Consider the following 14,040-nt stretch of genomic DNA (forward strand, 5'->3'; position numbering starts at 1 on the left):
GGCCAAATACCATTTTAATACCATAGACTAAATACCATGGACCAAATACCATATTAATAAAAGAGGTATGGTAAATAAATAAAAATATAAATAAACAAGCGGTATGATAAATAAATAAAACCTTTTTTTTTATATTAACTCCATAATCCACTTTATATTTATGAACACTCAAAAAAGAGGTTTTATTTAGGTGAAGTCTATGGGCCAAATTATTATTAATATCATGCAAAAAAAACATCATTAACCCTAATATTAATATTAATAAAAATAAAGATGGCACATGGTATTGACCCATGGTATTGAGAACCAATGGTATTGACCCATGGTATTCACCTCGTATGTAGTCTATTTAAAAGGGGAAATTAAACCAGCATAGATCCATCTTTACTATGCATCTACTAAGTGTCGAGAGGGATCAAATACCCCGATTTGCAAACTAGGATAGAGTGAAAAAAATTGATCCCTCTCTGCGCTTGGTAGATCCATAGTAAATATGGATCTATGCTGGTTCTTAGATAGGGATGACATTAGATTAGAAATGTTAAATGTTATGCGCTTGGTAGATCCATAGTAAAGACAGATCTATGCTGGTTCTTAAATAGGGCTGACATTAGATTAGAAATGTAGATCCATAGTAAAGATGAATCTATGCTTGTTCTTAAAGAGGGTTGACATTAGATTAGAAATGTTAAATGTTATCCTTATTTGCAAACTAGCATAGAGTGAAAAAGGTTGATCCCTCTCTGTGCTTGGTAGATCCATAGTAAAGATGGATCTATCCTGGTTTTACATTATTAGACATGTTAAATGTTAAGCATTACCCCACATTGAGTTGTTTAAATTAACGTTTAGATGTTTATGTTTTTACATCTACCCCATATTGGGTTGTTTACATTTATGTTTACATGTTTACGTTTTTATGTGAGATCTACCCCTCTCCCATTTCACTCCCTCTCTCTCTCTCCACTTCTCACTCTCGATGTATTTCTTCTTCCTTCCTTCTCCCTCCCTCTCTCCTCCTCTCCTTAAGTCTGGTTTCTCCCCCTTTCTCTCCTACCTCCCTCTCTCTTCCCCCATCTCTCTCTCTCTCTCTCAATCCTCTCTCTTCTCCCATCACTCTCCTCCTCTCTCTCTAAGTCTAGTCTCGTTCTTCCTTTCTCTCCTCTCTCTCTCTCTCTATTTGCCCTCCAATCCTCTCTCTCTCTCTCTCCAACTATGTCACTATATCCCTCCCTCTCTCCTTCTCCCCCCCTTCTCTCTATCTCTCTTTTTTTGTCTCTTTATATTACCCCTAAACATACACACTCTCTCTCCATATCTCACTGGCGACTCCCTCTCTCTTCACTTCTCACTCTCCTTTCTCACTTCTCACTTCTCTATGTATGCCTTTCTTCTTCCTTCCCTCTCCTCCTCTCTCTCACTTTCTCTCCTACCTTCCTCTCTCCCCCCATCTCTCTCTCCCCTCTCTCTCATGCAATCCTCTCACTATCCCCCCCATCTTCCCCCCTCCATATTTGTCTCCCTCTCCCTCTCTTACCCTTCTCTAGCTCTCACACTATCTCCCTCTCTCTCTCTTCATTCCTCCTCTCCCCTATCCTTTTATTTATTTACCATACCTATAGTTTATTTACATTTTTATTTATTACCATACATCTTTTTTGATTGTTCATAAACCTCTTTATATTTTAAATTTATATTGTGTTTATACATACTAATAATTAGATTGATTTTTAAATAGGGCAGACATTAGATTAGAAATGTTAAATGTTAAGTATTACGTTTACATGTTTGTGAGATCTACCCCATATTGGGTTGTTTACATTTATGTTTACATATTTACGTTAGATTGATTTTTAAATAGGACCCACATTAGATTAAAAATGTTAAATGTTAAGCATTACATTTACATTTACATGTTTACGTTTTTATGTGAGATCTACCTCCATACTCGGCTGTAGAGTCCACACAGTAAAAAACACATATTTTTATTGAAATTTTGATAATTTCTTGGATTTAGAAACAGGGAAAAATTTAAATGTCATTGATTTACTAGATTAATAAAAAATTTAATTATTATTTAAAGTATTTGTTAGATAATTATTATGTTTGATTTTAGATTTTTGTGATTCAAATTGATTTTGATAGTGTCTTTCTGAATTTAATTTTGATTTTGATATGATTAATCGAAAGACATTATCAAAATAAGATAATTATTATATTTATAAATTTGTTATAAAATTAGTTTATTTTATATTTTGATAATTTTGTTTGTTTAATAAATGGAAAAATTGATATAATTTAATTGACAAATCAACAATAGGACAATTGTTAAACGTATGTTGGCTCGTTATTGTTATTGAAATAAAACCAGGTTGAAATGACCTCTTGGTAACTCTTGTATTGTGTAATGGAACAACTCGTTCTGAAATGGAACCCTGTAATGATTTGCCAAAGAGGGAAATAGGCTGTCCAGATTTGCCAAAGCCGGGTCGCCTCAAAATGTTAAACTTTCCGGCAAAAGAAGGGGTTGCCGGAACCATTTGTGCGCCACCGCCAGTGGTCGAACTGGGCATAGCCATTGCTCTTTTTCTTTTTCACTTTCTTTCTTCAAAGTTTGAAGTACAAGATGTTCGAACAGCGAACAGAGTGACGCACGGTACCAGAAGCCGTGACACAGAGACAGAATTTACTAATATAACACAAATCTCACTAACAACAACTTCAGTCACAGTTCTGCTAGTTGCCGGGTTTTGAACTGGAGACCAGACTGACACGGTGTTGCTAAAAGTGCTTACAGCCGTCACAGAACTTACCAAGACAACGCAAATGTCACTCGAGGGCGAATTGCCTCAACCTTAAAGCTATGTTGACAACTGTTCACAGTACATGCAAAGATCAATTATATAGTTAAAAAACTAGAGAGGTCAATAAACTTTTTTATTAAAAAAAAACCTAATTTTATAACGGAAAAACTATTAAATGTAAAAGCACGCTTAAAGACCTCAGCATTACCGTTAAAAAAGGCATTAATCTATTTATGCATTCAAAAGTGCATTTTAAACAAGAAGAAATCACAATCTTCTTTGAAATTATATTGTTGGATTCGACCATTAACCCATTTAGTTTGTTAATTAAACTATGCCTTTATGTTTTTCTCATCATCTAGTAGTTGAAGTATGCCTTTATCATTTTCTTTACATTTATTTATGACTAAAACTCACAATCTTCCTTGAAATTATATTGTTAGAATCCACCACTAAGCCATTTATATTTTTCTCATCATCTATTAGTTAAACTATGCCTTTACGTTTTTATCGTCACTTATGTATGACTAAAACTGTAAATGTGTAGACTTACGCGTTCTTACTACCCACCACCTTTATGTTTTTCTAATCATCTATTAGTTAAACTATGCCTTTATGTTTTTCTCTGCACTTATGTATGACTAAAATGTAAATGTGTAGACTTACTAGTTGTCACCACCCATGAGCGTTTATGTTTTTCTAATCATTTATTAGTTAAACTATGCCTTTATGTTTTCATCATATATTAGTTAAACTATGCCTTTATGTTTTTCTCGGCACTTATGTATGACTAAAACTATAAATGTTTAGTCTTACTAGTTGTTACTACCCACCAACATTTATGTTTTTCTCATATCTGTTAGTTAAACTATGCCACCACTTATGTATGGCTAAAACTGTAAATGTGTAGTCTTACTAGTTGTTACATGCGTATACTTACTAGTTGTTACTACCCACCAACCTATGTCTTTATGTTTTTTGTTGGCACTTATGTATGACTAAAATTGTAAATAGGTAGACTTACTAACCAACCAGCCTTTATGTTTTTCTCATCATCTATTAGTTAAACTGTGTTTTTTTGGCACTTATGTATAACAAAATTGTAAATGTGTAAATCTAAGTTATAGCTGTTAAATTTCAAAATTTTGGGTGCCTCAATTTTTTTGATGGTGGTGAATCTATTTCCACCATCAAAAATATGATTCAAACACTACTACTACAAATTTTTTTAAATTTTTTTAAACCGGATTCCAACCATTTTTAAACATCTAAATGATGCCTTTGACTCGATAAACAACTCCATTTTAATGTGAGTATACATGGTAAAACTCTGTGAGTTCCAAAATTGATGGAGAATTTGTAGCATGTGGCTTTTTTTTCCCTAACCAACGTTAAATCAAATCAATTTATTTATATTTTTGACCATTTCAATAATAAATATTTCCATAATGCGAGGTATTCAACATCATTATTGAGCCATTCTTAGTTCCTATACACACAATGATTCTATTTATTCATGGGACTGAAAATAACCTCTTCCTAATCTCCATACAAATGGTTATTCTATTTATACACATTGATTCTATCTATTCAGCCGGACGGAAAATAACCCCTCCTTAATCCACATAAAAACTGTTATTCTATTTATACGCACAGTAATTCTATTTATCGAGACTGGAAAATAATCTCTCCCCAATCCCCATACAAATTGTTATTTTATTCATTAAAACCGAAAATAACCCCTCCTACTTTTACCACACCTAAAAATTATTAAAAATTAAATTTAAAAATATTAGTCTCGACTTATTCTCGAACTTCTCAAATGAAATGATCTCTATCCATTCCCAATTTTACGGGGCATCCACATCGGCTCTCATGCTGTGGAGGTCACCTCCACAATAGATAGAATCTTCATTGTATCTCAGTGTGCATAAAGTTCGTGGGTTCATCTCCTTTGGAATTTACCCAACCAATATCCGAATCCAACCAATTAATTTGATAAAACAAGTCTGGTTCAATCCAGCGGCCATTGATTCCACTACGTAAGATTCCCAAATCCGCTTGCTCTTATAAAATAATACATTACCTATAACAATTGAAAAAAATAAACACAAATAGCTTTAGGTTTAAAGCTTGACCAGGTGTACCTGGACCAGTCGATCTGTTATTAAACCGTTGAGAGCAGATTGGCCATGTAGCCGGCAGATCGGTGATATAGCCGGAGCAAGGACATATTTTCACAAAGTTACCGGTCGTTGTAGCCGGAGTGAGGACGTATTTTCACAAAATGCCCGGTAACAAAGTATGGAAAGTTGCTTTTCCCGCTGTGTGACGTACGGGATGTTCGCCACGGGGCGATTTCAGGCATCAAATATGACACCACTACTCTCATGCGGCCGTGGACGCCATTTCAAATTAAACATTAATTGCCGTGAATTCGTCTGTTACTTGCCGTTGGGAGATAACGAGGGTTCCGATCCCGTTTTACCTATTTAGCTCATTGATTATGAACATTTAATGCCTTTTTAGCGGTAATGCTGGGGTCTTTAAGCGTGCTTTTACATTTAATAGCTTTTCGGGGATAAAATTAGGTTTTTTTTGTTTTTTTTTTTAAATAAAGAAGTATATTGACCTCTCTGGTTTTTTAACTATATAAGTGATCTTTGCATGTACTGTGAACAGTTGTCAACATAGCTTTAAGGTTGAAGCAATTCGCGCTCGAGTGACATTTGCTTTGTCTTAGTGAATTCTGTGACGGCTGTAAGCACTTTTAGCAACACTGTGTCAGTCTGGTCTCCGGTTCAAAACCCGGCAACTAGCAGAACAGTGACTGAAGTTGTTGTTAGTGACATTTGTGTTATATTAGTAAATTCTGTCTCTGTGTCACGGCTTCTGGTACCGTGCGTCACTCTGTTCGCTGTTCGAACATCTTGTACCTCAAGCTTTGAAGAAAGAAAGTGAAAAAGAAAACGAGCAATGGCTATGCCCAGTTCAACGACTGGCGGTGGCGCACAAATGGTTCCGGCAACCCCTTCTTTTGCCGGAAAGTTTAACATTTTGAGGCGACCCGGCTTTGGCAATTCTGGACAGCCTATTTCCCTCTTGGCAAATCATTACAGGGTTCGGTTTCAGAACAAGGAGTTGTTCCATTACGATGTATGTATCTTTCTCCTTTTCTTTTACCGTCTCTTTTTTATGCGAAAATTCATGTCAATGTCTGGAATGATCTTTTTGGCTTTAACCGCGCAGGTTACGATTGAGCCGAGGCCTCCTAAGGGTTTCCAATATAAGATTATATATGAAGCATTCAAGAAGTACCCTGAGGTCCCTGCTTATGATGGGCAGAAGAGCCTCTATACGGCCAAGCCTCTCAGCGACAAGCAAGTGGAACTGGACGTTGTCTTGGCGGAAAATGAAGGCGGAGGAGTTCCTTCCACAAGGTGAGTTATATGTTTTTTACTATTTGCTTTTCGTTACCACTATGAAATTTATGTATCACATACTGAGATTTCCTTAAATTTAACTGGCATTGTGTGTCTTGTTAAAGATGGTTTTGCCGAGCAGGTAATGCCCGTGACAGCTATTTAAGTCTAGATTTTGGTTGTTTTTAATCGAATTTTCCTAAATAATTGTGCCGCTGCTATTGATGTTCGATTTAGTTCGGCATGTTTTTTGTATAAAGAATTCTAATAGTAAGTGGATTTCATGTTCTTAAATAAAATATGTTGTTGACAGACCCTTATCTTGGTTTTTACTGAAATTCATCTTATATCAAAATTTAACATCATAAGATCAACCTCGGATTCATGGATTTACTGAGCTGAACCATTATGTTTTGGCAGGCGGGTTAGGACTTACCACGTGCTATTCAGGCAGGCCGCAACGATTCACTTGAAGCAACTGGCACAGTACTTAGCAGGGGAGCCTGTGTCGCTTCCGCAAGAAGCATTGCAGGTTATGGATGTGGTGCTTCGTCAAGCAGCTCTGAGAGTGTAAGCCTGCAATTTACCAAATAAATGATAACATTGTGGCTCTTTTTGCTTTTTGGATTTGCCATAAAATATGCTCTATAAATGCTTACAATATTTAATGTTTGCATTGGCAGTTTCGTTGAAAAAGGGAGATCGTTCTTTGGGAAACACTTTGGCGTTGAGAAGCTTCAGGGGGGTTTGGTGGCCTATCGGGGGTTTTATCAATCTATTCGGCCCGCGCAAGATAATCTTCTCACTTTAAATATAGGTACGGTGTTGTTCTGATAACCAGCTTGAGAAAAATTCTTAAATCTTCTTGAATTTTGATATACACAGTTGTAAGAGATAATAATTTTATGCCGTAGACATTGCTGCGGCGCCCTTCTATGATTCTGTCGAGTTAACAAGCTTTATTAGTGAGGCATTTCGAAAAGACGTGCGGGAGTTGGACCGCGAATTTTCTAGAAATGATTCCGTCGGTGACGGGATGCGATCCAGGGTATGAGGAGTTTGTTTGCGTTCTTCTTCACCCTGTTTTGGTTGCAAGGACATGATTTCTTTTTCTATGGGGATTTCCTTTCCTTTTGCTAACTGGAACTTGTAGCTTTTATATAATTTTTGTTTGTGCGGCAGTTGAAAAGGTTGCTTAAAGGTCTTCGTGTCGAAACTATTCATATCAGGCATAGTTATCGAATTAAAGGTTTGACTGATAGGCCTTTGGAGGTTTTAAGGTGTGTTAATTCTTAGGTTTAAGGGGCTTCCTGAAATTTATTGTTTTTATTTGGCTTTCTAGATATTGCTCAGATTTTTGTCTCTTCCTATTAGGAATTCAAAGCACGTGCATTGTTTTATTTGAACAGTTTTGATAGCAATGGAGTGCAACTCTCTATTGTCGACTATTTCCAACAACAGTACAAGCTGACTCTCCGATTGCGGGGCTTTCCGGCGATCGAAGCCGGTAATAAAGAGAAAAAGAAATATATTCCCATCGAGGTAAACTCTTATCGTATTTATGAAATATTGTGATGTGGTTGTTGTAGAATTATTGAGTTATTCTATTATGGCATCATAATGTTATTTATAAAATTATCGGATGCAGCTTTGTCGGATTCAAATGGATCAGCCTTATATCAAAGTTCTAACCGAACAACAACGAAGTGGTTTATTAAATCTAACTTGTTTACATCCCCAAGACCGAAGGGAGAGAACTAAAGTGGTAAGTCCATAGATCGTTCATCCGTGGCAATGTTGTTTCATACGTTCTTGCATTTTAGTATTAAGCAGAAATAACGTTACCTTTTTCGTTTTATCTTCAAAAGTCAACACCAAGAGAGTGAATCAATATACTTGTGTGTATGTGTTTTAGATTGGAGGACAATTGAGAGATTCAACTGCCAAAGATGCTGCCGAATTTGGTATTCAAATCAACACGTTGATGACAGAAGTCCCCGGGAGGGTCTTACCTCCACCAAAGGTACCTGTGATCATATATTTGAGCATTATCTATTTCTAACATATTTATTGAATGCTTTTTGTGGATTCTGTATCGTTTGTTTCATTGCAGATAATGTACAAGGCTTATGAAGAAAATCCAAGAGAAGGTTCATGGAATATGAGAGGAAAGGTATGCAATATATTAATGCCAAATTGTAGAAACTATGGTTTAGTTGGATAAGGAACCCGACTTGTTTGACTCTCCCCAGCTTGTCTTTTAACATTTTGTACAGATTTGGGAGCATATGAATTTTCTTGCACAACATAACATCATTTTACCCTACTGCATGTGTGTACCGAGCTTTCTTCCATGATGGTTAATTGCTTAGCAAACTGATTTGAAATTGTGGTCGCTATCTTGCTCTCCAGGTCATATGGAGGGGTGCCAAAATAAGTTCCTGGGCAGTGATAAATTTTTCTAAATATGTTCCACCTCAAGCAGTTCAAGCTTTTTCTAGCAAACTTCCAGAATTGTGCAATACATATGGTGTGGTAAGTAACATTGCTTTGGTTTGTCCTTTTAGGCATTGCACTTCATGCAAAAGGTTTACGAATTGGATGGATTCTATCTCATTTGCTTGAAATGAAATTATGCTCTTTCCCAAGGTCACTTGTCAATATTTTACAGTTTGTAACTCGATTGGTTTGTATAATACTGTAGAAGTATGTGTGTTTGACTGACTAGGAGAAGTCTGCACACCTAGTAGCACAATTTTGAAACCAGCGAAGTGAAACTATAGTTTCTTGTGAAACTGCTATCATCCCAAAACATAGAAATGTAATAGAATTGTCAACCACTTATTTCTTAATTGTATGTGGTAGAGATATCAATGGAAAGAGTGTTGGGAGGGGAAATGACTAGTAAAATGTATCATTAGCTCTAAAGTTGAATATATTTTGGTTTCTTCACTAGGATTGCAGCTACAATGGTAACTCTGTGTATTTCCATCTGCAGCTTATGAACCCTAATTTGGCAGCACCACCGGCAACAGAGATAAATGGGAATGTTGAAGGTGTTGTAAAACATGTGATAGACTCAGCGGAGCGGAATGGTAACCCTCTTGAGCTTATCCTCTGCATAATGCCCCAACAAGAGAACAAGCACCTTTATGGTAGGCATTGAAAATCCTCCCCATCTATATTTATTTAAGGAGAGTGTATACCGTTTTAATCTTTCATTATTAAATACAAGGAATAAACCCATTTCTGTTTTAACTGTAGCTACTGTAAAGAGGTTATGCGAGTTGGAGTTTGGTGTTTGGACCCAGTGTTGCTTGGCAGACCATGTCAAAAAATGCAGGCCTGATTACATTGCTAATGTTATACTAAAAATAAATGCAAAGGTATGAATTCTATTTGAGGATAACCAGCTTTGTATATCAAGTACCTTTCTTGTTTTCATCCCTGATTATGCCATCATTTGGCTTTTGAAAAGCTTGGTGGGCAGAACTCATTGTTGGTTGATGAACAAAAGAAGCAGCTTCCTCTTATATCAGACGTGCCCTCTTTAATAATCGGTGCTGATATTTCACATTCAAGAGTTGGAGATGATGGTCCTTCAATATGTGCTGTAAGTTTATGCCCTTCTCTACCTAGTTAACATATGGGATAGTGAGGAATATTCTAATCGAGTTATGTCTTGGTTTAATTGTCCCATAGATTGTTGCAAGTATGGACTGGCCATTCTTCTCAAAGTACGAAGCAATTGTTAACACCCAAAAACGAGGTTCAGAGATTTTTGACGATCTGTATTGGGAAAAAGATGATGAACAGGGCCGCAAACAAACAGGAGGCATTTTCAAGTATGTTATTCAATGCTTTAATAATGCCTTAAAATATGCTATTCAGGGCTGCATTAAATTCTTCTTTTGATAAAAAATAAAATTCCCATCTTAAATGAATTCGATCAAAATTCCTATCTTAGTAAAAACATTTCAAATCTAAAGTTCTGAGGTCGTAAAGTCCCATCATTTCAAAAGTACAGGTTTTTTAATTTCTTTGCCATGAATTAATTCCTGGATTTTATTTCTTAATGATATAATCACTAATTAGTAACGCATGCCTCTATATGACATCCTTTTACAGAAATACCATTAAGTACAAGTCATCTTAAGAAGGATATATGCATTTAAAAAAATACTTTTTGCTATCTAAAGCGTTAGCCAATTTCCTTGCGTTTCTTCCACTGATAAATTTCACCTGCAATGCCAATACCCATATGATCTAAATTTTTCATCACACTCAACACAACACTTCAACACTTTGATACCAAGTTCTTTATTTATTCAGTTGTATCAATATGTGAGGAATGTGTTTTTATGTTTTAAAGTTCTTTAAACAGATATGTTAACTTTATAATCTGTTTTGGTTTTCTTCTTGAAGGGAGTTATTGTCTTCATTTCAAGAGCGATGTAACACGAAGCCAGAGCGAATTTTATATTACAGGTCAGATAAGTACATGATATCAAATGTTGTCTGTAGATTTGAATTATGGTGGATTGGTTTATTGCTGATTCGTGTGATTGATAGAAACTTTTTATGTATGTGAAATGATATGAAATGTAGGAAGTTTAGTTTGTCCATGTCTCTTTTGTTCTGTCTTTCAAAAGAAAAATCATCCAATTTCAAACATAGAAAACATCATCTTTTCGTGGATAAATTTATTCTGGATAATGTTTTTGCGGTTTGTTAGTGAATGCCAATTCAAAGTTAATATTTTTGCTGTTTGTTAGGGATGGTGTCAGTGATGGCCAATTTGAAATGGTTTTGAACAATGAATTGGGAGCATTGAAAAAGGTTTGTTTTCTCAAGCGAAACATAGTGGTCTTATATATGAGAAGAACAAATGACACGATACTCTTACGGTTAATCTTAGGAAGAAGAGTCATTTTTTTGATATGAGTTGATGCATTGAAAAAATTTATTTCTCAGGTTTATCTCAATTCATTATTAGTACATATTGTTTGTGGGTCACTTGTCTCACAGACAAGGAGGTCTCAAACTTATTTGGTGATTAGATTATCATCATTATTATTGTGGATTCTGTCTACATAGTCTGGTTATTTGTTTTGCTCTACATGCAGTCTAGTTATTGGTTTGGCTCTACATGCAGGCCATTGAAGCTCTTGGCTGGACTGATCAATCCCAAACATCACAAGCTGAGGAGCCCTCGCAGAAGAGGGTTAGAATAGGCAAGTCACCGAAGGTTACATTCATTGTGGTGCAAAAGCGTCACCACACACGCTTTTTTCCAAATACTGAGAAGAGATGTCCAACTCTTAAAAATGGAAATCTTCTACCGGGTAAACCATTATTGTTTTAGAACGTTGTTATAAGCTTCAAACATTTTGTGTTTGCTCTGCACCTAATGAGTATGTTACTTTGGATGCTGGGATTTACAGGAACTGTTGTAGACTCGGTCATATGCCAACCTAAAATATTTGACTTTTATCTCTGTAGCCATGCTGGAATAAAGGTTTGATTTCTTTTCACCTTATTTCTTTTTTTATCACTCGGTAAAATTTTATCAGGCCATGCCCTGTTTTTAAAACGTTGGGACAAATGTGCAGGGCACTAGTAAGCCAGCTCACTACAATGTACTCCAGGATGAGAATGGCTTCACCCCAAATGATATTCAACGATTGACTAATGACCTGTGCTTCACGTAAGGATTACTATTCAATATGGCAGATAGCTGAGATGACTGCTTCTGTTTCAGAGTATTTTTTCTAGGGAATGTGCTTTTTATTGAAGCACTTTTGAGTGTGAGTCTGATGGAATTGGAATTGTCATGGTTGACGTTCTTTCTTCTAAATTCTCAGTTTGCTAGCTATTTCCTGACATGAACGTATTTTTTAGTACAGTATCCACTGAAGCATGTCCTTATCATGCAAGAGCTGGTTGATTTTGCCTGCTTAATGATCAGGGTAGCAGTTTTAAGTTTGTTTTCCATAAACTAGTATTTTCTCCAAAATGTCTGAGGGTCTCATTTTTGTTATCATCTTCTGGGACAATTGCTTGCTTCATTCTTTTTCGGTCATTGTTAGTACCTTTCGTTATCATCTTCTGAGACAATTGCTTGCTTCATAGCCCCTCGGGTTAATGCATATTTTCCATTAACGGTATTTTGTTATCATTTTCTGGGACGATTGTTTGCCTCATTCGTGCTTATGTTTATGATGGTGGAGGGAGACTCCTATTTCGTTATAATACTAAATCTCCTTTGAAAAAGGACCAATTTTTGGCTTTTTGGATTCGAAGTTTGTAACTGCTACAAACCCACATTGGGTTTCTTTCTGTCTCACATCAAATTATTTTACTTTGGCCTGTTTTTTTAAATTGTTTTGTAAAGGCTTTGTAAGGGGCTTGTTACTTGAAGTAGATTTACTTGGGAGAGGGAATTATTCCAATTTATTGTACAACAATTAAAAACAACCTATGTTGTTTTCATTCACAATTATGTTTTGCATTTTATTTTATTTAATATAAGACGACCTAATTGTTGGCAGTGTATTGTCTATAGAGTGCAGTTTACTTTGGTTTTTGTGTAATTTTGATGAATGGATTCTGTTGTTCCAGGTATGCAAGGTGCACCCGGTCTGTATCAATTGGTAACTCTCAGCACTTTATCCATGTATATATGTGTGTGTGGGGTAATGCTTCAGTGCCTTTTTAGATAGATATTTGGGATTTTATATTTTCTGATTTCCCCGCCGTTTTTGACAGTGCCTGCATGTTATTACGCCCACTTAGCTGCAAAACGTGCTCGTGTGTGGCTTGATTCGGGGATTAGTTCTGAGAGTGGGTCTTTCCATGGTAGAAGCGTATCTGGCATGAGTACTGGCTCAGCAAGTCAAATTCTGTCAGGGCCATTTATGAAGCCATTGCCTCCTGTACATGGCCGCATTAAGAACTCTATGTTTTTTATATAATCTGGCATTATTTCTATGACTAGGGATAAACATTCAGGCATTATTAAATTTTGTTTTTTTCTGGAATTAAATATGCCTTTTACAAACACTCGGGCATTGTAAAATTTTGGGTTTTTTCTTTTGAATTAAATACGCATTCTGCCCGTTTAGAGGACTGTATTTTGCAGTAAATCTAAGAAATGTGGTAGATTAAAGCGGTAGATAGCGTTTTCAAGTAATTCACAATATATCTTATGGGTTTTAGCTTTTGTCCAAGAATGTCCAGCTTTTGTCCAAGAATGTCCATCATTATGCTCAAATTTTGGTAGCAAATGGAGTTGCAAATATTGAAATCTGAATTCTAGAAATGGACGATAGATCCATTGAGATTGTTTATAGAAGACTTTTTGAAGCCAGCGAGTTATTAGATTTTGTTTTACCTGCAATCATATTAATAAACAAATTTACAGTTGCATCGATGGCAAAGAGCATCTACGGTCTCCCATGAAGTAAAATAAGAATAGTCTATTGTATTCGTTTAAGTTCATTGCAACTGTCTGGGACCTAGATATTGTTACCAAAATCCAAAATCAAGCGGCCATTTGTGGTCGATCCTAATTAATCATTATGTGCATTGTTTGCCAACCACAGTATTAACAGCATCATTATCTCTATTGTTTGCCCACCATAGTATTAGCCTTGTTTTACTTTGCGATCTTATACATGAAAAGGAGTTGATTATTCCATTGATTGAATATATCTTTTTGTATACTCTTTATCACTGTTAATCCGAGGAAGTGAAAATGAATTTATTATTCCATCGATTAAATAGGTCCTGTAAATTTTATATGGTTTTTCAAT

At 35.8% G+C, this 14,040-nt stretch overlaps 1 protein-coding gene across 1 annotated transcript; it reads left to right on the top strand.

Moving 5' to 3' along the window:
• The first annotated feature begins 4,883 nt into the window (after window positions 1–4,883).
• On the top strand, window positions 4,884–13,595 carry LOC149266127 (protein argonaute PNH1-like). The gene is made up of 23 exons (XM_089430049.1): window positions 4,884–5,335; window positions 5,487–5,960; window positions 6,054–6,244; window positions 6,647–6,796; window positions 6,910–7,043; window positions 7,141–7,274; window positions 7,409–7,506; window positions 7,636–7,768; window positions 7,875–7,991; window positions 8,142–8,249; window positions 8,340–8,399; window positions 8,639–8,761; window positions 9,225–9,381; window positions 9,491–9,612; window positions 9,705–9,839; window positions 9,929–10,071; window positions 10,652–10,714; window positions 11,002–11,065; window positions 11,382–11,571; window positions 11,671–11,744; window positions 11,839–11,933; window positions 12,848–12,879; window positions 12,995–13,595. Exons 2-23 carry the CDS (start codon window positions 5,781–5,783, stop codon window positions 13,198–13,200), a joined length of 2,709 nt encoding a protein of 902 aa, XP_089286175.1. The 5' UTR covers window positions 4,884–5,335; window positions 5,487–5,780; the 3' UTR covers window positions 13,201–13,595.
• Window positions 13,596–14,040: the final 445 nt, after the last annotated feature.

This window comes from Pinus tabuliformis, chromosome 6, assembly GCF_031772625.1.
Source record: "Pinus tabuliformis cultivar Carrire ecotype Pingquan chromosome 6, CPIR1, whole genome shotgun sequence".
In the NCBI taxonomy this organism is placed as follows: domain Eukaryota; kingdom Viridiplantae; phylum Streptophyta; class Pinopsida; order Pinales; family Pinaceae; genus Pinus; species Pinus tabuliformis.